At 42.6% G+C, this 25,981-nt stretch overlaps 1 protein-coding gene across 8 annotated transcripts in view; it reads right to left on the bottom strand.

Annotated features, from left to right (window-relative positions):
• MTSS1 (MTSS I-BAR domain containing 1) overlaps positions 1 to 25,981 on the bottom strand; it is a 174,911-nt gene that overhangs the window by 20,056 nt on the left and 128,874 nt on the right. For 7 of the 8 annotated variants that reach the window (XM_084619974.1, XM_084619977.1, XM_084619975.1 and 4 more), the window contains exons 7-8: positions 1,324 to 1,481; positions 88 to 195 (exon numbers count right to left, since the gene is read on the bottom strand). In XM_084619974.1, coding sequence (XP_084476100.1) covers positions 88 to 195; positions 1,324 to 1,481 — 266 coding nt within the window. Of the gene's footprint in view, positions 1 to 87; positions 196 to 1,323; positions 1,482 to 20,922; positions 20,969 to 25,981 lie in introns of those variants that run through there. The other variant, XM_084619980.1, reaches the window with a different exon arrangement.

Below are 25,981 nucleotides of genomic sequence, written 5' to 3'. Positions count from 1 at the left end.
CACTTGGAGTTAGTAAAAATTTCTAATAAGCAGCCACCCTTCCCCCCACTCCCATAACACTGCCTTTTCTAGGGAATAAGAAATAACCTGTTCACTTGATGATGGCAATTTGTGAGGATCCATAGTGAGGTTTTTCAGGTCATCTGATATGGTTTGGAGATGCGTTATTTCTCCTAGCATTGATATTTCTTCTTCCTGAAGAGATTAAAAACATAACAGTAAGGCTCACAATCCTCTTGGATTTTAAAAATTGCCATATATAGACCATGATGTGCAACCTTTATCACTCCTCCTCCTGGGTACAACTATGTCAAACAATCAGTTACATGCTCATGTGTTTGTCCAAGAGATTATTATTTCCCATGGAAAAGGGCTGGAAAGTTCAATCTATAATTCTTAAGAACGAGAACCACACTGCAGCAAATCTGTGCCTCAAAGCTCATGCTCAATAAGCCACCTGTCTCACCCAGGAGATGCAGAAATCTAAGCAAACTTTTAGAAAGACTTGTGCAAACAGAAGTGCAGTCCCTCTCTGCATTTGGAATGGCAATCAGAACTCCTAAGTGTATTCAGTGTTTGGCCTAAGGGATCTTATCCTTGAAACTAAGACACAGTGGTTGAACTTATAGTTTTTGCTGGTTTTGTGTGCACTTCATTTAGATAAAGTCATTACATAAATCTGAGATTCAGACTGGCACATAATTATGCCAAGGGCTGGTTTTGACCTTACAGTTTCAGGAACATGGCAAATTACCACAGCAGTTGCTTCAGCTACCATGGCAATTTTATCCAGAACTCCAGCGTCTGCTATTCACTTCTTATTGCTTAGGCACCCTCCTACCTAACATTTAACTGTGGTTCTACTTAGGGACTGATGCCTTTCATAAGCAAGCATCAAGAACATATTGCATATGCAACTATCCACAAATACACAAGTCTTATATAATGAGACAACATTCCATCCCTGGGCTTCAGGCAAACTGAGCTTAAGGAAATATACTTAAACCTCTCAAATGAACTGAAAAGGGCCCTGTGTAGGTGGCCGATGCCATCGGAAAACTGTGTCGGAGCAAACTGGAATCTGTCAGATAATCGTTTCTGTATATGGGGGGTTGGCTCATGGAATGTACACAAGTCCTAGCGGAGTGAAGAGTGAGGGAGGAAGGATACTTTTTAATATCCCATTTTAAAGAGAGGGAGGCAGAATATGAATTAGTAACATCTAAAAGTTCATTCAAAACTTTTATTACTAATTACTCTACCTCAAAATTACGTTCACCTGTCAGGGTTGTTAATTTTAAGAACTTGAAACAAAAGACTTACTATCACAGGCCGTAGCATCGAGATGAAAGTACAGAAGCGACTGCGTTCTTCAATGAGGGCCTTTCTAACAGCCTGCTTCTCAGTTTCTTCAAGCAGCAGGTACTTATCATTGACATCTTGTAATGCACTGTCCAGCTGGGGCTGGATGTCTCCTCTCCCTGTACATGGGAAAGAATCATAAGTAGGTTTTGTTTGAACTACTTGCTTACACAGAAGGAATTCCCTATTTTCAGTCAATATCACTGCCTCATTGCCTGACAAGGCTATTCATAATGTGAGACTAATCAGCATTTTCTATAATTAAAATATATTTTCTTAATCAAGTAGTTTACCATAATTTCTTTTTCACCTGGAAGAAGAAATACAACCCCCTCAATTCCAATTGAAGGAGGTTCCTTCAAGTTAGAAAGAGCAGATTCTGGTTTGTATTTCACATGGAGAGTGTAAGATGGCTGTATAAAGCCAATCTTATTAAAAAAACCCTCAGCCATTCTTGTTAATGACTGTTGCATGCAGGAGTTGTGAAGGTGCCAATCACTGACAGCTTTCTCTCTCTCCCCTACCCTCTCTTTGAGCCTAGTTCCTAGTTATTTTTGGTTTTGGTAGGACCACGAAAGATTCATGCACTAGTGATGTTCCTTAGGATCAAATGACAATAGGTGCTAATTACTGATGGTTAGAACACTGAATTCTCTTGTATCTCTAGAAGTAACTGGTAATAGCAAAACACAGTATTCACCATTCTACTAAGGTCAAAACCCTTTCATAAGTTATGCATAAGTCCAGTAGCTTTTACATTTTTTTTTTTTTACCTAAAACCAATCTACTAAAAGTAATAGGAACAGACTTTTGTCAGAGATCCATCTATATAGTTGCAACAAACTCATTATGCTGAAGCTTGCTGCCACAGTAAGTATACATCAAGTCTCATTCTAAAACAAGTTACACCCATGCGTACTGTCCACAACTCCAAAAAAATGGGTTTGTAATGAAAAGCAGCCTTAGCTAAAGCATTATTGATTCACTGTTATAGCTACAAGACTTTTTAGTACAACTTATTAGGTTCTGTAATATTTTAGACTCAGACACGTACATTTACCCTAAGCGTTAAATAATGTGATGTCTTTTCTGAAAATTTTCAGAGTAACAGCCATGTTAGTCTGTATTCACAAAAAGAAAAGGAGTACTTGTGGCACCTTAGAGACTAACCAATTTCTGTAGCTCACGAAAGCTTATGCTCAAATAAATTGGTTAATCTCTAGGTGCCACAAGTACTCCTTTTCTTTTTTCTGAAAATTTTATGTACTTTGTATATTTCCATTTCCATCAGTGTGGAATACCAAGGACTACTTGTATATTATATTTATGTTTGTTCATATTAGTGAAGCTCCTCCTCCCAGATTCATTGCAGTGATACTGCCCATCACTAATTTTTGCATCCATCTGAAATGTCGGGGGAAGACCATTTCCAGGCAAGATAACAGTTGGTTAGTATGTTTGGGTACATAGTTGCTATGTAGGGGCTTCCCCCCAAGCTGAGTTACTGAACTCCAAGAGAGGGGCAGGGCTTAGGACATACCCTTCTTCTCAGCATCTCCCATTAGCTGCTTAGGCGTTTCCCTGCCTAGTATGCTGGCTTTTGTTAAGCACCTCTCTCCCCCCGTTCACCATATACGGAGTGTAGGCACTTAATTCAGGTTTTCTGGATTCCCAGTGTTTTTCCAGTAGTTTCTAAGCACCTGTTAGGCATTGCAACTCCTACACCCTTTGTGAAGCTGGCCCAACATTTACATTTCACCCTCTGTAGAAACCTTTTTTGTCTCCATCTACACCAAAGACAGCTATATAACATTTTGTAATGTTTGGCTCAAGGATGGGGTTTATGAAATGGTGGCAGATGAAGAAACTAACTTGCCTTTTCTGGTGCACCAAAACTTCAGTGGTATGAAAGTTGGCAGAGTTGCAATTCCTGGAAGCTGAAATCCTATTAGGGAGCAGACCTGACAGAACATAGGATTTTTCCTTACTGTTTTGCAAGCCAACTTCAGAAGCTATACCTACATGGTCCTCTATAAAACAAAAAGACTACTCGATGTACCAGGTGCAAATGTATAACGCGGCCTATACAGACCAGAGACCACATGCTCATTTCACCTTGGACTCTCATACATTGGATGAGAATAGTTACTGCCAACCTTAATTAGAACAGAATTTGATATCTTGGTACAACATTGTTTTAGAGAGAAAGCAAAAGGCAAGGTAAGATTGGGTTAGCCTGATGGTAACACATTACCATGCACATGATGGAAGTACACCATCTAAGATGTACTGTCTCCTTTAGAGGCAGCATATTCCTTTCTTAGGAGGGAAGTTTATACAAAGGAGCATTTTGCATCACCTTGTAGTGATGTCTGGGGCCATTTTGGGAGCATGACTAACTGGACCGTACAGGCACCACGACCAGCTTCACCCCTCAACAAGGTCATTCACTGAGACCTGAGGGCTTTTATGGTGAAGGTCAGCAAAGAGAATTCATGTGAATGTCTTTTCACTAGTTGGTGCTGAGCAGGGCTTAAATTCAGCCAGAGCTGTCCAGAGCCACGTTCCGGTAAATGTTTTCAACCCACCTACAGATTTTATAGCATGTTAGGGGGAATGAGGCCCCTCTGGAAAATACTCTAAGAATTTAACCCATGGTGCTGAGACTTGGGATTTATTAAAGCAATGTGTGTGCTGAGCTCAGGGCTCCTGTTGCCTAGGGGTTGAAATCTAGAGTTTAAAATGGGTTGAAAAAAATATGTATAATTCAGTTTCACTTGTTTTAGACTCAAGTCAGGTAGAGAAAACATTTAATAGATCTCTAGCTAACTACACCTTATATGTATCAAACAACTAGCACTAAAGTGGTTGACCTAAAAGCACAGCCAGTATAAACTGGTGCAGAGATCTCTTAAGATGCATGTTTGTCAGTAAAGATTTATATAGAGATAAGTACAATAGGAGTTAGTTATTTCTGTGGGCTAGCCGAAGCTGGCACTGAATTACATGCCAGGCTCTAAGTTCTGTGGCTTTAATGATGTAGGACAGCAGAGAAGCTAGGACACCAGCACATTTAGGGACAGCAGAGTACATATGACATCTTGAATGATCAAGTATTTTGAGGAGCGTGTAAAATTAAACTGAGAGTTCGTGAGTGCCTTAATATACAATATATATGCTCTGTCAAAGTGGTTTGTAACAATGATAAGCTACCAAAAATATAATTATCTGATGCAAATCCAATCGAAGCTATAGGCGCAGAGCTGGATTAATATTTATTGGGGCCCTGGGCACAAAGAATATTTGAGTCTCTTCTCCCCCCCCCCCCGCCAGGGCCCTGCCTCCTGTTCTTCTCCTTCCCACCAAGACCCAGCTCAGGCCAGAAGCAGAGCTGGGCTGTGGTACGAGCTTCCCAGGGAGCCTGGGCTGTTGTGGTGAGCCCTGGCACCTGCCCTAGACAGTGTGCTCCAAGGGGCAAAGACAAAGCTTTTCTCGGGCCCCCCACCCAAGGCAGGTGGAGGGGCCGAGGTTCCCCACAGTGGCTTGGGCTCTCTGGGAGGCTCTTACCAAAGCCTAGGATGACCATCCGTCCTGTTTTGGCCAGGATAGTCCCCTTTTTAAGCCTTACCCTGGACGTCCCAACTTTTTAGGCAAAACTGTGCCCTTGTTCTGTTGCACTTGCCAGCTGATCATCAAAGTTCAAGCCAGCTCCATGAAATCATGACGATGTATGTTAAGGCTTAAACTTATTATACGCTATTAAAATAAATTAAATTAAAAAAAAATTATCAGTACATGTCTGCTGCTAAATTTTTAAAGAAAGTCAAGCCACTGAAAACTGAACTGGTAGAAGTCAGTGGATAAACAGCTGGAACTAGAATTTTCTGAAGTGCTAAACCGGGTTTGACAGCAGTGGCTGCTGCTTCAGGAACAGAGAGAATATTTTCTTCATTTCAGTTTATTCAGCTAGTTCAGTTCAGTGACTAGTTGGCATCAAAGTTAAGACACCAATGGGAGTTGAAAAAGCAGAGATGTTTGTTTTTCTCTTCCAATCTCTGAATAAAAACTAGATATTAGAGTAGTGGTTCTCAACCAGGGGTACAAGTACTCCTGGCGGTATGCAGAGGTCTTCCAGTGGATACTTCAATTAATCTAGATCAGTGTTTCCTCAACCTGGGGATTGCAGCCCCCAGGGGAGCCACAGGGATGGGTTTGGGGAATCGCAAATGCAGGGCCAGCATTAGGGGGTGGCAAGCAGGGCAACTGCCCCAGCCCCCATGAAGCTCAGTTACATACTTCAGCCCCGTCACCTGAGGCTTGGGTTTTAGACAAGTGAAAAACAGGCTCAAGTACAACACTGAAACACAAGTTCAATATTTATACTCCAAACAATTTATTTTATAATTATATGGCAAAAACAAGAAAGTAAGCTTGTGTGCTGTGACACTTGTATTTTTGTGTCTGATTTTGTAAGCAAGCACTTTTTAAGTGAGGTGAAACTTGGGGTACACAAGACAAATCAGACTCCTGAAAGGGGTACAATTGTCTGGAAAGGTTGAGAACAACTGTTTTAGAGAATGAGATCTATTAGTTCTAAAGTCCTGAAGGACATGGTGACAAGAAACAATCAGTTCAATTCACTAACTACAGATAGTATTTCCTCTGTTTAATAAATTAAGTTTATATGCAAAACCTGTTTTTGATAAACTGACTTTTTTCTTTATGTATCCACAACATTTAAGGTAATTTTATTTAACTCATAAAAACAATTTTAAAATGCTGTTCTTGTGCATGAAATGAGCACAGTTGTTCTGCGGCACTCAGTTTCCCTTCGCCCAGGAGCTCCACAGTAAGTCCACTGAGGCCTGTGTCACATGCCAACACCCTTCTTGGGGAGTAGTTTATGAACATACAATATGCTCAAACAGTCCCTTTTGTCCCAGTATCCTACTGGGTACAGCCCCTCCTTTCTGAAGGTCTTTCTATTTCGCAGCTTCAAATAAAGTCTCTTTCTGAGGTCCTCCACTGGGTACAGTCCTCCTGTCTAAGGCCTGTCTATTTCCCTTTCACAGTCATCCTTCTCTGAGGTCTGGCTTCAATTTCCCTGGATAATACAGTGCTCTCTAGCTCCAACTTCCTCTCATTCCCTTTGGAGTCCTCTGAGTTATCCAGGTCCCTTTCTTGACACCTCTGCTCTCTGGATTCTCAGGCTGTACCTCCAGAAAACTTTCCCAATTGCTTCCCAAAGGAATCCTATCAGGAGCTCAACCCCAGCTGCTCCTCTCTACCTCCAGCTGCACTCCCCTGCTGCTCCTGACTCTCTCCCAGGAAACTCTCCACATCCCTCTTTTCATATCCACTCCTCCCTGCCTTATGAAACCCAGATACTTTCCTTTTTGATCAGCAGCAGCCAGTTGGTCACATGTGCTTATCTGCTGCCCAATTAACTGAAAGGAAAAATCAGTCAAAGGTGCCATCCCTTTCACCCCATGACATGCATTTTTAATTGAGTCTGAATCTCCATCCAAATACAGGTTGGCACAAATCACAAGTAAAACATTAATCATCATGTAGAAAATACAATGTGTTATTCATAATTTTCTAACATAACAAAAACATAAAAATTGAGACCGATCCACGCACATGCAGAGAGTGTAATCTAGAGAGAAAACTGTGCTTTATTGTACAGTGTGAAGAACTCTCTGATGTTTTCCTAGTGGGCAATGCATCTGCCTCGACTAAAGCAGCACAGTGCTAGCATGGACCCAGGACAAGACTGCACACTGACTTACATTGGTGCAGCATTACCAGTGAGGACACACTCAATTGGTGTTTGACCAGCTGTGTCAGATCAACTGACTGACATTACCATCCGTGGATTTTTCTCAGACCAGGCCTAACACTTTCACAACTGTTTTACAGTAGGGTCTATAACTTTTAAAAAATAGTTAATTTAATAGTGGCCTGTGAAATTATAGAATTACTAAGTTCCCCTCCCCGAAAAAATGAAACATTAAAAATTGTGGGTTTTTTTGGCAAACTCTGATTTGAAACAGGGTGGACTGATTTAAATCAAGGCAATTTAAAGCACCAAGTGGAAAGCCTCAATTTAAATAATCAATTGTTCTTCAGTTATTTTCTAAAGAAAGGTGCATTCTCATTGGTTGATATAACCATTAAACCATGTTGATTTACAACTAATGCTGCCTTTACATCAGGCTTGGTACATTTTTTGCTACTTAGGAGGGTACACAAATACATTTATCTAAGCAACTACAGAGCTTAGTATTTTCAGATTCCTATTATCTGTACCTTTTTAGTATGTTAGAAAATGGTGAAGGATATATTGCTTATTTACTATTATTGTGCCATATTTATAAAGCTTGACCTCAAAAGTTAGATGTTTTTCCCGATTCTCTCTTTATATAGAAAATCAGTTTTAACTCCAAGTTTCTGAAAGAGACTCATGGATTCAGCATATTTTTTTCTATTTAAATGTTTTAAGAGATTATAAGCCGTTTACTGTTAAATTCAGAGTTCATTTTAAATAGATTTTTAAAAAGAAAAAGTATAATTTAAACCAATAAAATCAAAGAAATCCAATTTAAATAAAAATATCTGATTTTTAAAAAAAACCCTGATTTTTATCCACCCCAATTTCAAATCGTTCCTGAATGGACTCACATTTTCAGAGTCCTCATCTGCCTCTTGAAACAGGCAAGGTGGTAACTTTGTGTCATTTTTTAATAACTTTCAAATCCTTTTTATTTCAAGTGATTCGCTCCTCTTTGTAATTAGATGCAGTGATTAGAATACCATTTACATTACACTGGAGTTTTTCTTTTCTATCAGACCGAGGATTATATTATTGACACCACACAAGAAAATACGAAAGTGACTATATTTTGAGAAGGATTTTGAAAATGATTGTAAGTGACTTAAATCTAGACAGTAGCTCACAAATGTAAGTCTACCAAATGCGAAATATTAGTCATTAGCTGAACTGCTGAAACTAATGAATGACTCTGTTTCAGAGAGCTGCTAGAAATGTTCAGCTGCTCCTCAAATATAATTGTGCATGGTGAAAGCCCTGGATGAACACAGAGATTCTAGGTTAAATTCATAGGTCTATTGGTATAAATGATAAAAGATGCACTATTTCACTAGGAATCTACTGATGAAGTAAAGTCAACTGATGGTGAAATTCAAATCATCATTGTTTAAAAGTTATATAGAAAAAAACCCTGCACTAATTACTTGGTGTATAAGTGACTTAGCTTATACTAATGTAACTCCACTGACTTCAATGGACTACCACTCGTGTAAGTAAGGAGTAACCAAAATCAGGCCCAGTGTATTTTAGCCCAATTCCCTTCAACACAAAGTTTCTTTAACCTCACACAGCTCTGGCATCACCTGTGCCTTTATAAAGCTCTTGTATTACTCCTTTATGTAACCTGCCAAACCTATGTGGACAGGATGCATCCTAACGACTGTTCCTTGGACAGGAAAACTGTACTGAATACCCACAACGCAGAGCCTAGCCAGCCAGCAGATAGGGCTTGTGATCTATGTGTGGCCTACCCTCCCTGCTCCCTGAAGAAAAGGTTACTCCCTTTGTGCAGTAACTGTGGTTCTTCGAGATGTATGTCCCTATGGTGCACATGTGCCTTTTGAGCCCTTAATCAGAGATTTTTCCATTAGCAGTTTCTGTTTGGCTCATGCATGCACTCCTTACTCCATGCTGTGCTCCGAAAATACAGAGGGCGACGCGGGCGAACCACCTTCACTCGGTTCCTTCCCCACCCGAACGTCCAAAACGAACAGTTCGAGGCAGAGGGGGGAGTAGGGCAGGTAGCGGAGCATCCATGGGGACACACATCTTGAAGACCCACAGGCATTGCACAAGATGAGTAACTTTTCTTTTTCTTGAAGCAGCCTTCCTATGGGTGCTCCACTTCAGGTGACTACCGAGCAGTATCCTCACAGGGAGGAGGGAGCCTAATCATCAAGTCCAAGACTAAAGACAGTACAGCAGAACCACATGCTGCACCAGATCTGATGGTGCGGACCAAGGCCTAGTGCTTAGAAAATGTACGTACTGAAGCCCATGTAACAGCTCTGCATCTCAGACACTGGTATGTTTTTGAGCAATGCTGTGGAAGTTGCTTGTGACCAGGTAGAGTGTGCTATGATCCTTTGCAGAAGCAAAGCACCAGCTGCATCATAGCAAACAGTAATACACACAGGGATCCCTCCCAACAATCTCTGTGATGAGATCATGGACCCCTTTAATCTTTCTGCAATGGAAACACAGAGTGTAGGTTATTTCTGAAATGGATTGGTTCTATCCAGATTAAAGGCCAATGCTCTTCATATATATATAATGTGTGAAGGGAAGTCTCCTGCTCAGATTTATGTGGTTTAGGAAAAAATACTGGTAGAAGAATAGACAGCACCTCAGGTAAGAACTTTGGTGCAGTCATGGGGAGACCTCGTCCTTGAAAAATATTGTAAATGGGGGGTGGGAGGCTGTCTGCCATCAAGGCTCCAATTTCCCAACTCTGTGGGCTGACATGATAGCTACTACACAGGCCATCTTCATAGGTAAGTGAAACAAGGAGCAGGTCGTCACAGGTTCAAATGGAGGGTCCAAAAGGTATTTAAGTACTTGGCTGAGATCCCAAGTCAGAGTGGGATCCTTAACCTGGGGATAAAAATAAGATTCCCCATACCCTTAATAAATTTTGATGACAGAGTGTGCAAAAACAGAAAGTCCTTCTAGTGGGGAATGAAAAGCTGATATTGTTGCAAGATAAACCTTAACAGAGCTCCCCCTGCTCTCCCCAAGTCCAGCAGATAATCCAAGATGTCTGGGGCGAAAAAGATTCAGACACAAGACAGCAATGGTGACCCCTTCAGAAATGGAAGAGGTTCAGTCATTGGCAAGTAATTTCAGTTGACTCAATTTTCTAGTGTTTAGTAATACCCGTTTGTACTCCTGTCAAGCAGGTGGATTCTAATCCCATGAACCATGCAGAAGTCATGCTTGGAGACAGAGAACCCCTAGATTGGGGTGAAGCACAACTCACGCTGGGAGAGATGAGGGACGGTCAGAAGCTTGAGTGCCAGTTGGACACACAGGTGAAGCAGGTCAGGATATAAAGCTTGCCTTGGCCAGATCAGTACTACGAGGATAACCCTGGCCTTGTCCTGCCCGATTTTGTTAATCACTCTTACAATTAGTGGTGTTGGAGGGAATGCATAAAACAGACCTATTGTCCAAGGAAGGAGAAAGGTGTCTCCAAAAGAGAGGCACCTAGGGCTTCCTCTTGAGCAGAATAAGGAGCACTTCCTGTTCCTGGGTGTGGTGAATAGGTCCACTTGTGGAAGTCACTAACTCTGCAATATCTCATGAAGAATTTGAAAGTCCAGCTCCCATTTATAATCCTGGGAGAAGCACCTGCTGAGCATATTGGCTGTGACATTCTGGACTCCAGGAGGATAAAGAGCTGAAATCTGAATCTGATGGGCTATACATCAGTTTCATAACTTTATAGCTTTGGCACACAGGGAGAGGGATGATATAGAACATACAAGATACACTATCAGGATTGTGGTTGATTTGCCCCTGAAGAGGGGTAGGAACTGAAGACAGGCATTCCTGACTGCCCTGAGTTCCAACAAATTGATATGGAGACTGGTTTCCTGAGGTGACCATCTGCCCTGAGTTGGGAGCATCTTCAGGGTTTGGTGGAGGAGACTGCGTGACTCTAGTTTCCTGGTGCAGTGAAGCTGGAGGTCTGGCAAATTGCTGCCGATACGTTGCTCAAGGATCCCCATATAGGAGATGGGGTGGTACCTAGGATTGATCCCACACTGACATGGGCGTGACTCTGTCAAAGTATGGGTTCCTATAATGATGAGGAAAGAACCCTGCTCTGATAAGGGGGAGATTGATTAAATGTCTCCCTAATCCTCCTCAATGTCCTCTAATGGTGGAGGGGTAGTAGAAAAGGGTAAAGAATCCTATGGCATGGAGAAGCACTGGTAATCCAGAGACGAGGGTCTTGGTACCAAGTCATTCAGTACCCACGAGCAGTGGGGATTCTGGCTCATCTAACACTGACAAGTTCCTGGAGTAATGGAATTTCTGTCGTAACAAGTGGGTTGTACTTACAGAGCAGTTGACTTTGGTGGTACCATTGGTTTGGAGCATCTAGGTGCCAGCACCGAAGCTGTGCGCTTTGATTTTGTTGGTACCAAGACCGCGGAGTGGGAAGGCCCCATTAATAAGTGAAATAGATAGTGCAGATTTGGAGGGGCATAGTACTGGGGCCCTGCCAGTGTCATGTTTCTCCAAAGTGCTCTAGGATCTCCCTGCTCTGCTGGCACTGGAGGTACCATGGAGACGAAAGACTCTTCTGAGTCAAAAGGTCGAGGCTCACAACATCACAGACCTACCAGGAGAATTGCACTTGTTGGGAGCTGGCTCCTTGTGGTAGGAGGCTGAGCTCCTCTTCTTCAAGGCCTACCCTGAGTCCTCCAAAATCTTCCTCTTCTTAGGCGAAACCTTAGCTAAAGTTGAAGGGGCACTGGATCTGTCTGGAGACGGATGTATTTGGGGAGGTGGTGGTGGGGGGTCTCCTGATCTGATTCGGAAGTGAGTCAAAGAGAGCGCTTCCATCAGCAGTTTCAGTTTCATCTCCCGATTCTTCCGAGCTCTAGATTTTAGAGTCAGGTAGAGTTACTCTTCTGGGAGCTATGGAACTCTCCCATGCAACAGATACACATAGAGTGGCTGTCACTGACCAGGATAGCCTCCCCACAAGAGAGGCAGTGTTTGAAACCTGGTGAGTGAGGCATACCCAGGCAGGACAAATAAGCCCCCCAGAAAAAATAGGGGAGGGGAAAAATAGGGGGGGGGAGGAAAAACTGAACCCCCTCACAATAACCTAATTCATTCTATACCAACAATAGCCAACACTAACTAGAAACACTAAACTAACTAAACAACAACTACAGAAAACAGTGAGGCATACCTGAGGCAGACATGCTAGAACCCCGTCTCAGGCCAAGGCGGTAGAAAAGGAACTGAGGTCAGTTCACCAACGTAGCCCTACGTATGCTCAGAGAGTGGAACGAAGTTGTTTCAAGCACACGAGGGGCAAATGGACACTGCTAACAGAAAAATCTCTGCTCAAGGGCTCGAGAGCACATGCGCACCTGAAGTGGAGCACCCATAAGTCCACTACTAGAAAAAGCAGTGGCAGTTGCCAACTGCAGCACTCCCAGGCTTTACCAGTGCAGGAATTGTGTCTGAGCCCTACAGAGGTCTCCATGCCCCAGGCGAAATGGCACACAGGGCTACCTCTAGGCTGCACTCCTGATACACTGCGATACACATTTTGAAAAACTCTGAGGTTGTAATATTAGACTGCAGATCACCAGGCACTTCCCAGCTATTGCCTTCATCAACCTGACTCCACTGCGTTACTCATGCGAAGGAGCTGTCAGCTCCAGCTGCTGCCAGAGAGGAGAGGTGGCCAACTGTGCACATGCATCTACACTGGCACTGAATGAACAACTTCAATCAACTGAGGCTTTTCCCCCTAAGTTACCAGGGAAACCTCAATGGATTATTGCCTCCATTACCACTGAAAGTATTTTTCCTCATGGACACATGGTACACCGCAATCAACAGGGAACATTAACAACCGATTAATCTCTTTATCATAGACAAGGCCTTAGGCTAGCTACCTAGGAATGTTTTCATAGAATAAAATTCTTAAATTATAAAAAAAAATTTCCAGAGACGCTTCGTCATTTAATACTGGATTATACACGGCAGTGAAAAATATACGCTGGGGGACAGTCCTGCCCCAGCTAGGTATTGGATTGCATGACTTGACAGAATAGAAATTAGCGACAGACAGAAAGGTCTGATTTGGAGTTCCCCCAATCAACGAGAGCGAAGAACATCAGTGTGGTCGTTCTACAGAACACTAAGGTGCACGCTCAGAAAGGGACCAATCACTTGCTCAAATACCCTGAGGAGAGATTTCTGAAGGCAAAAGGCTTCTTATTGTCCATTCACTCTTCTCTCAATCTTGATTTTTGCTGACGGGGAGCAGAGCTACTGCGTGAGTGGTTGTGGCCCGACTCCACTCTGCGGGTCGAAAAAGCAGCAGCTTCAGGCAGTTGTGGGACTAAGAGGTCGACACAGGCAGATACACGTCTAATAAACTGTACAGAGAGCTCACCACAGCTGCTGGGTTGCTTCTCATTGATATTAACAAGAATCCATGGCTACCCACAGGACAGTCTTAATATGCTACCTTCATAGCAGCTGCTTCAGTCATGCATGATCAGTAGCATGGCATGCAAGAGTTTTCAAGGGCCAACATGCATTAAAACGTCTGTGAGAGATGCAGCTGAATGTGCTTGTGAGCCTGAATCCTAAATACTCATCTATTGAAACAAAAGTTTAATGAAAGGAGCATACTAAAAACTAATAATTCTAATTTCCAACTTGTTTTCATGACTGAGGTTTGTGCTACAACTTAAATAAAAGCTAGCTTCAACTGCAGAATTGATGGATTATTTTAAAAAAGTTACTCCTGAGGGAATTCTGCACCAAAAAATTAAAAATCCTGTGCACAACATTTTAAAATTTTGCAACATTCTGCAAATTTTATCCGTCAATAAATAAATGTGGAGGCTCCAGCATAGCAGGGGGGAACACAGGCCACTGGGTACATGGAGATGGGAGATCACTCTGCAGCGCCAAACCCCCTCGGGGCACAGACTCAGCAGTGAGGCTGCACCCAACCCTGACACAGTGCAAGGGTGGGGCCTTCCCCGGGAAAACCTAGGGCCCTGCCCCTTTATAACAGGTGAGGCAGGTATGGCAGGCTTGGCAGGCTCAGTCCAGCACAAGAACATAAGAATGGCCATACTGGGTAAGACCAAAGGTCCATCCAGCCCAGTATCCTGTCTGCCGACAGTGGCCAATGCCAGGTGCCCCAGAGGAAATGAACCTAACAGGTAATGATCAAGTGACCTCTCTCCTGCCATCCATCTCCACCCTCTGACAAACAGAGGCTAGGGACACCATTCCTTACCCATCCTGGCTAACAGCCATTAATGGATTTAACCTCCATGAATAGATCCACTTCTCTTTTAAACCCTGTTATAGTCCTAGCCTTCACAACCTCCTCAGGCAAGGAGTTCCACAGGTTGACTGTATGCTGAGTGAAGAAGAACTTCCTTTTATTTGTTTTAAGACTGCTTCCCATTAATTTCATTTGGTGGCCCCTAGTTGTTATATTCTGAGAATATTCCTTATTCACTTTCTCCACACCACTCATGATTTTATATACCTCTATCATATCCCGCCTTAGTCTCCTCTTTTCCAAGCTGAAAAGTCCTAGACTCTTTCATCTCTTCTCATATGGTACCCGTTCCAAACCCCTAATCAATTTAGTTGCCCTTTTCGGAACCTTTTCTAATGCCAGTATATCTTTTTTTTGAGATGAGGGGACCACATCTGTACGCAGTATTCAAGATGTGGGCATACCATGGATTTATATAAGGACAATAAGATCTTCTCTGTCTTATTCTCTATCCTTTTTTTAAATGATTCCTAACATCCTGGTTTGCTTTTTTGACTCCCGCTGCACAGTGCATGGACGTCTTCAGAGAAATATCCACGATGACTCCAAGATCTTTCTCCTGATTAGTTGTAGCTAAATTAGCCCCCATCATATTGTATGTATAGTTGGGGTTATTTTTTCCAATGTGCATTACTTTTCATTTATCCACATTAAATTTCATTTGCCATTTTGTTGCCCAGTCAGTTAGTTTTGTGAGATCTTTTTGAAGTTCTTCAGTCTGCTTTGGTCTTAACTATCTTGAGCAGTTTACAGAGTAGCAGCCACGTTAGTCTGTATCCGCAAAAAGAAAAGGAGTACTGGTGGCACCTTAGAGACTAACAAATTTATCTGAGCATAAGCTTTTGTGAGCTACAGCATCTGATGCATCCGATGAAGTGAGCTGTAGCCCACGAAAGCTTATGCTCAAATAAATTTGTTAGTCTCCAAGGTGCCACAGATACTCCTTTTCTTTTTGAGCAGTTTAGTATCATCTGAAAACTTTGCCACCTCACTGTTTACCCCTTTCTCCAGAACATTTCTCTGGATCAGCAGGATCCAAGCATAGATAGGCTAAGTGAGGGGGATCAGGTGTGGGGTTAGAGGGCTCTGTCTGGGGCAACCTGGGTGCGGGTGGCTCAGTGGGGGCATCTGGATGCACAGGGGCTTGTTGCGGGGTTCTGGGCATAGGGACAATGGGACTCTGCACTGGGGGCCAGGTGAAGGTGGTTGGGGCTCAGGAGGGATGGTCTGGTTGAGGGAGACTCGGTGAGGGGGTCTGGGTGCTGCAGAGTGGGGTTTGATGGGGTGGCGGTCTGGGTGCAGCTGGTTGGGACTCAGTGGGATGGGGGTCTGGGTGCAGGGGGCTTGTTGGGGTGTCCAGGTGCAAGGGGGTGGGGCTCTTCGGGATGGGGGTTTGATGGGCCTGCTTAATAGAAGAGCCCTAGCTGCTACTGCTGAGGGGATGCTGCATACCAGGCACCTGCTTTCTCCCACCTGCCCCCAAATCCTCTATCCTCTTCTCTTCCCCATCCCATCCCTCTTCCTTTCCCTACTGTCCCCTGGCCCATCCCTCTCACCTAAACTCCCATAACCCCTTGCCCTATCCCACCCCTGTTCCTTCCCCACTGCCTCTTCCCACCACCCCATCCCCCTTTCCTCATTTCCCTCACCCACCTTACCCTGTCCCACCGTGGGCACTCACTGTTGTACACAAACCAGGCACTGGGACCCAGGAGGCAGTGTCCAGCTTCAGAGCCAGAGAGCGGAGCACCAGCCTCCTTCAGCCAGGCAGCTTTGTGCTCGCAGAAATGAGTGGAGCCGTGGCACATGACCCTGCATGCCCCCTCACCTCGCCTCAGCTTGGGGGTTGGCAATGCCCCCCCAAACCACACCTATGGGCATACCCAGTCCCTCCCCTCACGCAGCATCCCTTTGCTTCCCTGTCATTTTCTGTGAGGAGGCAAAGAAATCTACAAGGGGGTCAAGGGGGTATAAGTAGGGGCATAGTGAGCAGATCGAGGGACGTGATCGTTCCCCTCTATTCGACATTGGTGAGGCCTCATCTGGAGTACTGTGTCCAGTTTTGGGTCCCGCACTACAAGAAGGATGTGGATAAATTGGAGAGAGTCCAGCGAAGGGCAACAAAAATGATTAGGGGTCTAGAACACATGACTTATGAGGAGAGGCTGAGGGAGCTGGGATTGTTTAGCCTGCAGAAGAGAAGAATGAGGGGGGATTTGATAGCTGCTTTCAACTACCTGAAAGGGGGTTCCAAAGAGGATGGCTCTAGACTGTTCTCAATGGTAGCAGATGACAGAACGAGGAGTAATGGTCTCAAGTTGCAGTGGGGGAGGTTTAGATTGGATATTAGGAAAAACTTTTTCACTAAGAGGGTGGTGAAACACTGGAATGAGTTACCTAGGGAGGTGGTGGAATCTCCTTCCTTAGAGGTTTTTAAGGTCAGGCTTGACAAAGCCCTGGCTGGGATGATTTAACTGGGAATTGGTCCTGCTTCGAGCAGGGGGTTGGACTAGATGACCTTCAGGGGTCCCTTCCAACCCCGATATTCTATGATTCTGTGATGCTATGCCTTCTGAGCACAGGCAGTGGCGCAGAACTCCCCCAGGAGTATAAAACGCACCCACAATTTAGGTTTGGACACTAATGGTATTGCGAGCATAGACAAGACAGATAACACCATATACGTTGGTTCAATTAAGACTACTTTTCATTGCACGCTTTTTGGCTCACAGATTGCTTCCCCACTCCTTCCAGGTGTCTACAAGGAATTTTTAATTTGGACTCTACGCAAAATGACAATTTACACTACACATTAACAAGCTGAGCACATAAACAATAACACCAAAAAACAGCTGCTGTAGTCGTGCACCCCCTATTCTTCTCCTATGGCAACCGTGTGCACCTTGACCTTCCAGTATAATTCACTACTGTAAGTGCTGCACAGTGAATAAACAAACAACTATGGTGTAGTCCAAGAACAAAAGAACCACGCAACTGTTTTCAGACCGCTGGGAAGAAACTATACAACAGTATCTGCAATTTGTCAGAATAGCCTGTTAAAAAATGGTTTCTGTTGGATTAATCCGACTATCTTCAAAAGTAAGAGGAAAAACTCAAATGTGTTATATTAACTTACAAATAACCTTCTCCAAAATCTCTAAGGAATGCCTGAGGTACCTTATAGAACAGAATCCTTAGAAGCCCAGTAATTGATCCAGTCCCCAACTCCATTCCTGCAAACATCAAGAAAAAACGGTTACCTATCTATAACCGTTGTTTTTTGAGAGGTGATGCAGATGTGTTTTCTACTTGTGGGTGCGTGCCCAGGGTACTGGAGCTGGAGAACTTTGCCTAGCAGTATCCATAGGAGTGGTGCTCATGTCCTGCAGCCCTACCCCCTCCTCTGGCCATATAAGGGTGGCCAGAGGACTGCAGGATTGCCTTCTCAAAATTTACATCTGATTTGGATGCAGCAGTATGGCACAGTGGCGTATAAAACTATGCACAGAGGACCAAATGGCAGCCCTGCCAATGTCCAATAAAGTCACTTAGAAATGCATTCAGTGTTGCCTGGGTGCTTGTGAAATGAGCTCGCACCCTTTGAGGTGGCGTAATCGGGGCTACTTCATAGGCTGTCACGATACAGGAAGTTATCCACCTGGAGATCATCTGTGACGGGATCGCTTGACCCTTCATTCAGTCAGCATATGAAACTGACAAATGAGATGTGGAATGCAAAGGTTTGGTCCTATGTACATAAAAAGCTAAAAATTTCTTGACATCCCATGTGTGAAGATATTATTCCTCTGGGGTTGAATGCGGCTTAGGAAAGAATACAGGTAAACATATCGCTTGATTCAAGTGAAACTAGGGAACCACTTCAGATAAAACCTTAGGGCGCGGCTGCAGGGTTATTTTGTCTTCAGAAACCTGGGCATACGGGGTTTCCGCCATCAAAGCCTACAACTCACCCAACCTCCTTGCAGAGATTACTGCCATAAAGACGGCAGGTTTTGACACAAAAGGGAGAAAAGAAGGCGTGGCCAGAGGCTCGAATGGAGGCCTCACAAGAGCTGCTGAGATAGTATTAAGTCTCAAAAAGGAATCTGCTCTTTAAGCGGCAGGTGGAGACGAGCGGCTCCTTTCAAAAACCCCTCCAACATGGCGTTTGAAAACCCCAATCTTCCATTGATGGGCAGATGACACGCCAAAATCACTGCCAGGTGCTTAGCTCATTGAGAGGGCACAAGACCAGAAGACTGAAGGTGTAACCGGTACCCCAAGATATCCTAGATACAAGCCAACTTTGGATGAACTCCCTGGGCTAGAGACCATATCGAGAACCACTTCCACTTGACCAAAGAGGTCTCTCAGTGGAGGGCTTCCTACTATTCAGCAAGACGTGCTGGACCTTGTTCCTTTTGTTTGTTCCTCATTGTTCCTTCTCTTCATCTAACCATGCAACATCCATTCTGAGAGATGCAGAAAGCTGAGCGTGGGATGCAAAACTGATCATGGTGCTGAATAAGGAGGTCAGAATGAAGAAGAGATATGGAAGGCCGACCTGATAACGCAAGGAGGCTGGAGAAACAACACTGTCTTGGCTACACCGGAGCAATGAGAATGAGCTTAACACAGTCCAATTTCAGCTTGAGAATGATCGGATGACAGAATTGGAGGAAAGGCATACAGGAGTGCTGATTTGCAACTCAGGTGAAAAGCACTGGTCAAGGAGCCCAGACTGAGACCCCCTTAAGAGCAAAACAGCCAGTGAACAGGCAGATTGTTGGGATGCTCCGAACTGCAAAGATAGACTGCAGGGCACTGGGGTTCAGAGACTACTCATGATTAAAGGAGAAATTCCTGCTGGAGTGATTTTGGATCCCAGTAAGTGATCAGCCACGGGGATAATGTTTTTCCCAGGGCAAAACTGTCAGAGCCTGATCGTCTCCTGACACACCATGCTGGAGTTTGCTTCCTCCTGTCTGTTCATGTAATACACCGAGGTGGCATTGTTGGTAAGAATGTGCACTTCTGAGTCTCTCATGTGATCTCGAAGGCCCTGACAGTCATTGTAAATGGCATGAAGCTCCAGGACATAGATATGCAGAGAAGCTTCCTGTTCTGACTACAGACCTTGAACTTTCAGCAGGCCCCTGTGCTCCCCAACCTGTTAAGAAAGCATGCAGGCATATGGCCTAGCAACCTCAGAGGTACTCAGGCTGTGGTTGAGGGTTGAGACTGCAGCGTTAGACATAGGTGGTGAATCACCAATAATCGCTTGGCTGGCAGAAAAGCTCTCTAACTCAACATCTATTGGGGCCACAATGAGCTCAATTCTTTGAGTTGGAACCAATGTCGACTTCCACTGTTCAGGATGAGACCTAGGAGGCATAGTATGATGTATGTGTGATGTGGACAGGACAGAGGATTTCCTCTCTGGACTTGACCCTCAGTAAACAATTGTCCAAATACAGGAAGACATGAATACCCCTCTTCCACTGTCTTCCACTTGCCTTCCCCTTGTTATACACAGCTAATTGCTGCTGCAAACTTCAGAAACTAATTCCAAATCCAACTCCCACTGAAATCCATGAGAGTCTTTTTAGTGACTAGAAGACGACGTTGGATCAGTCCCTAATGCTGCAAAAATTGTTAGTTGTCCTTATAAGGCCAGCTCTAAGTAATGCAAACTTATGGATTTAGATAAGCCCAGGAAAAATGCAAAGTACAATTCAAAAAGGAGAAAAAATACTAAAAGACTAAGCAAAACAACCGTTTTCAATTTCCAATAGCATGGTTGAAGATAACCCTCTGATTCAATAGATTTAAGACAGTTAAGCAGCAGAAAAGAAGAATCCAATTTCCATCCCTTTGAAAGATCAATATAATTTGTTACTAATCAATCAATGATAAAGGTGCATGCAATGTGTTTAAAAGGGATTCAGATAACAGGTTTACAAAAAAAACACCACGAAGGATTTTAAGCTCTAGACTTTAAAAATCACACTGGCAATAAGAAAAAAAGTTATTTGGGCATCACCCTGATGATAGATTGTGTGTTTAATGTAATGTAACTTCTCTCACAAGCATGGCATGATTTAACCAGTGCATATTAATCCCTTTCTAAAATAAACCTACAATTTAGCTACTACAAACAGATTTTTTTTCCTTTTACAGTGTTCCAACTAGATGCAAAGAAAAGGAAAATTAAAAGAATGATTGTTGAGTTTCAAGATCATTGAGAATAGGTGGTATTTTAATTTTATTATTTTAATTAGAAATTAAAGTCTAGGCAGCTAGTGGAGACTAGACAACCATGAAGAGGCCACAGAAAGGACTACAACCAACCAGCCACCAGGGATACAGCACAGCACAGACTTACCCAGAGCCTCAGCTGGCGGGAAGGTGCGCATGATGAGAAATTGCAGGATATAAAATTGATACAAAAAGGAAAATAAAAAAAGTCAAACTGGTATTCCAGCATTCCTAGTGTTTATACATCAATATCAGCTCCAGGACAAGAGAGAGAGAGTCACTTCAGATTATACTACTTTGACTTCTTCGTGTGCTGGTATCAAGGAAAAACTGCTAGCATTGATTTACAACAGTTCATTAATAAACAAACCTCCCATTACATGCCAAGCAGTTATATTTTAAAGGCAGTAACTTTAAACCCATTTAGTAATTTTTAAAATCAACATTGTTTAACTTACAGCAACACCACAGTAGCTGATCCTTAAAGAAAGCACACACTATATATAGTTAATACTCAGACTCATTAAGTTAATGAACAAGAATGAAGTAAATGTCCTTTTGTCTAACTTTCCCTATACCTCTATTTAAAGCTGCAGTGATACATAGAACAGTAGTTCAAGTCCTTGCAATGCTGACATATTGCACCGATTGCTGCAGCATGCTCCAGCATACTTTCTGCTGTTGTTTTATAAGCTAAAGGTTGATGCAGTAAAAAACAATGCCAGAAGGCGGCTACTACGAAGGGGAAACAATCCCTCTGCAAGTTGTGATTTTAAATACGATAAGAGGAACGAGTATCAAAACAAGATTTCTGGTCAATGATTTCCCTAACACCTTTATTTTCATCTTGTCACCAGCAGAGCTTACATGATAGAGGTGTGAGAAATAAGATGCTCCTAGGTGTCTTGTCTACATTATAATTTTCTCCGAAAGTTTCTAGAAGTTGTTACCTCCAGTTTAGCTCCAATCACTGTTCCAAGCCTGGTTGTACTGCAGTCAGCTCTGTCTACATTCCCACTGCTGGAGCTGCATGCACTGTGATAGCACATGTGCTTACTTTAAAAGGGAAAATCCTAGTGTAGACACATTCTAAAATTGGACCTGATCAGAGGTCCTTTACCTGCAATCCAACTCCAGTGAGAGTTCATGAGAGCTTTTCGTACTAAGGACTGCAAAATTGAGCTAAGAGATTTTAATCAAAATGCTAATCTAAGTATTTATATGGCTGCCATCACTATATTTATCTTGTCTAACAAAAAAAAAAGAATTTAAAGAGCTTCTAAAGCTACTTAATAAAAAACAAATCTCAAATATATACACTAAAATTCTGAAGAGCAAGTTCTCAAGAACTGCTGAGTAACTCAAAAGTACAGAGAATCAGTATCTAAAGTAAATACCCATTAGCCCTACATGTCATGAACTTAGGCACTGGCTACTGATGGATGAGAGATGTCCCCATTCAGGTATATTAAGTGTAAGTAGAGCTCTAAAGGGACTTTATTGGGTAGTTCAGATCCAAAATGCAGGTTTTGTATATGTTTTATAAAATTTATGGGGGGGGGGAGAGAGAAAGGGATTTTTGACTATTAATTGCTTCCCCTACCCCAAAAGATTTATCTATCTGAAAACTTTTCAGATTTAATCATTTTCCCTTGCAGTGTTTGCAGCCCTTGGACTAACACAATGCTCCACAAAGACCCTGAAAGCGAAACCTACCAAACACAAATTAAGCAATAGTGAAATCTGAGTAGTCTAGCTAGATGTAATTAGATTTTTTTTTCAATTATGACCTATGAGGTTATTCATGATTTTAGTTAATATTTTTTTAAAAATATGATTTTTAGTTAAAATGTGCCTAACAATGTTAACTCACCCTTGCCCCCCCACGTTTACACCTACAAAAATAGCTACGACAATTTACACCAGCTGGGGACCTGGTCCCAATTCATCACAACACTTGAAGTACACACCTCATCTTAAGCACATGCTTATGTGCTTTACTGAATCAGTTCCTATGCACACGGAGTACACAAAAGTGGGAAGGGATTGATCTCTCAAAAAAATAATGTGAAAAAGGAGAGCAATTTAAAGATGGAACATGTAATTACATCCATTGGAAACAAACAAAAATAAATGAAAAATGTAGATCAATTAAAGCATATGCTTTTCCTATAGTCTTAATAAGCTTGTCATAAAGCAGCCACAAGAAACGACCTCAATGTACAAAATCAATAAGATTCCCCAAGAAAATTGTAAAATCTCCATTTCCCTTTCCATAAAAGTCTTACCATTTTGCCAAATACCTTTTTGCAAACTTGGAAAAAGCAATCCTAAAATCATTCATTTAGTTTAGCGTTCCAGTGCTTCCCATTCATCTTAAAAGGAAACACATTTATCCCAATTAACACCACTGATTCCATAGGTATAATGTCTAACTACTGATCTCAAGAAAGTCTAAAGTTGAGTTTCCACATAGTCACACAGGACTATATATAGTCTACACAAGACAAAAAAATATGGACCAAATACATTCAACCTTCTTTGAATTCTAAGGAATGGGGATGAAGGATGCATTGTGTTGAGGCAGATTATAATGCTCAAATCTCTGAATCCAATGCTACCCATATAGTTTGTATCCAAAGCCAAGAGGGGTCTACTTTCCAATTCAGTTGTGGCAGAAATTTTGCTATGGAAAGCTAGTAAAATTCTGGCACCAGATTTTACCTTAAATTTAATCTAGATCCAGATCTCAGCACTGCCCCATTGACCCATCTTGGATCATAAGGTTTGTTAAATATATTTGAGAAGTGGAAGGTGAAAGATTATCTTATTTGTTATTTTATAGTTCTCAAAAGCGTGCTAGGAACATTACAGAAAATAAAAGGGATAAGTTCCTGCTTGGAAATAGCTCAATTTTAATGAGGGATGTAACAGACAAATGAGTTTATGACTAGCAGGAAGTGGGAGGGGGGAAGAAACACAGGTGATAGACACACAGGTATGAGTACAAGGATACTCATTTGAAACTTACATGTGTCATGATGTCAAGGTTTTGGGGTTTTAAAGTTAATACACTTACTGGTTAGTACACAGTCCTCTAGAGATTGTGGTTCAAATCCTGTTTCTATCTAGAATGGAATTCGCTTAGTGTTGTCAATGTAGTGCCTGGTAGAAGTTTGACACTTAATTACCAAGCCCATTTCAGTTTGGTAGTACTAGAAGTTTCTGCTTATGAGACACTGCAGATTGATAGCAAGAATAATGCAGTCAAGACTGAGGCATATTAAGCAGATATTTAGGAGGAAGCACAAAAACACTTTTGCCTTCATGATGCCTGCTTTTAGCTAGACACGGATTTTATTTTAAGGACAATGTCTTGATGCTTCAAGTCTGAGGAGCAGTGGATATGGAGAAGAGAAAGCACGTGACACTTATTTTCTTCTACACGTCATTGCTTTTTCAAATGTTAGAGGAAGTAGCTATGCTCTTATCCATTGTGTGTGTGATCCACTACGATCACAGGAATTCATTTTTTTTCCACTTCTATATAAGATTTAGTGTTTAGCTAGACAACTGTGTATCCATACTCCAGGTAGACAGAGAAAGGACAAAAGTTTCCTAAGAAACATGGTGAACCCTGATTTCACTATATATTGGGTTGGCTATCTGGCTGGCTTCGTTTGCTCTCCTCATTTCCAACCTCCCTTGCTGCTCACTTTACCATTAATTTTGTCCTCAATTTCTACCTTAAAGAAACTTTGGATCCAAGTGAATGTTCAAGACAGACAACTCTGGGATCTGAAGTGTTCCAAGAATGCATTGCACACCAGCATGGATGATTCAGTAAGGAGTCTGACAACATATCCCAAGGTGCCAACATTTAGAAAAGGTGACTGGATTTTTAAACCAGTACCTATTCACAGTATTACCACCATGGTATCTGTGTCACAATGGAGACACTAACGCAAATGGCCTTTTACTTCTCCCCTTTTAATCCTTTCAAAAAATAAAATAAAACACCACAGTAAGCTGATTTTCTCTTGGCCAGCTCTGGTTCCTTTAAAAAAAAAATCAAGGCAATACCCTCCTCTGCACACACTCCTGTACATGGGGACAGGATAAGAGAACACACACATTAGTCACCTTGCTTAATGCATTTCTGGAAGATGCTCAGATACTACAGTGATGAGCCTGGTATAAGAAACTAGATAGGATAGCAATGAACATCTCCATGCTCCAGCAGAGGGGGCATTAAGTGTTCCTTCTCTCCAGGGAGTCTCTGCGGCACTGAGTATGCCGGCTGGCCTGGGAGAGAGCAAGGGATAACCCACTAGAGGATAACTTCTAAGACAAAACTCATGTAAAGATGGTTCCATAGTCCCACTCTGGACATGTTCTCTGTAACTCTCCATCTGAAGGATGCCATGCACTGCAGGGTTGCTCATGGTATCCAGTGAAGAAGCAAGGGGGACTGCAGGTGGTTGGGAGGGGAATAACATACACTGGTTTGATAAAATTAAGACTGAAATCAGCCAATTTCTCAAACAAGGAGTAAACAAAGCTAAGAACCTAAACCGAGGTTATGATTTGATATTGGATTCTTCCCCAGGACAACTACTGATACAGGCAAAGATTGCTGGCCCCACTGTGCTAATCCCCTATTTTGCAGTCTTTTGCCTTTTTTCCCCCTTCCCCTCCATTCTTCCTTTAAATAGCTAGAGAAGCTTCAAGAGCAATTTATTTACTATGAAATAATTTAGTCATATGATCAACCATTAGAATACTTGTTCACAAATTCTGCTAACTCAGTGGTCAGAAAGGGATGCCTTGGATAAAACATGAATTCATCTGAATCGCTGAGGTGTAGAAAGTTAAGGAAACACGACATCTCCACCATTCACTTGGCTTGGCTCTGCACATCCAGGTTTCAGCCAGGATGGGAAGCATAAGTTCCAACAGCGAATCTGTCCAAAGCGTATTTCCGACCAACCTGATATCAGAGAGCCCAAGAAGTGCAAGGTTTCCAGTCTAGTTTTGCAAGCGTACAGAGGTGATAGGAAGAATCTGAAACTTACAGGCTGGTGAAGTTTGTGCATCACTCAGCAGCGCTCGGGACCTCACTTATCAGTATTACCACCACAGTTCTCTGACTTCAGGAAAGTGCAAATTTAAAATAAAGCACTGGC

Source organism: Lepidochelys olivacea (assembly GCF_965140295.1).
Source record: "Lepidochelys olivacea isolate rLepOli2 genome assembly, chromosome: 2".
NCBI lineage: Eukaryota > Metazoa > Chordata > Testudines > Cheloniidae > Lepidochelys > Lepidochelys olivacea.
The sequence above is the reverse complement of the archived record's forward strand: the minus strand, read 5'-3'. Positions and strand labels throughout refer to the sequence as shown.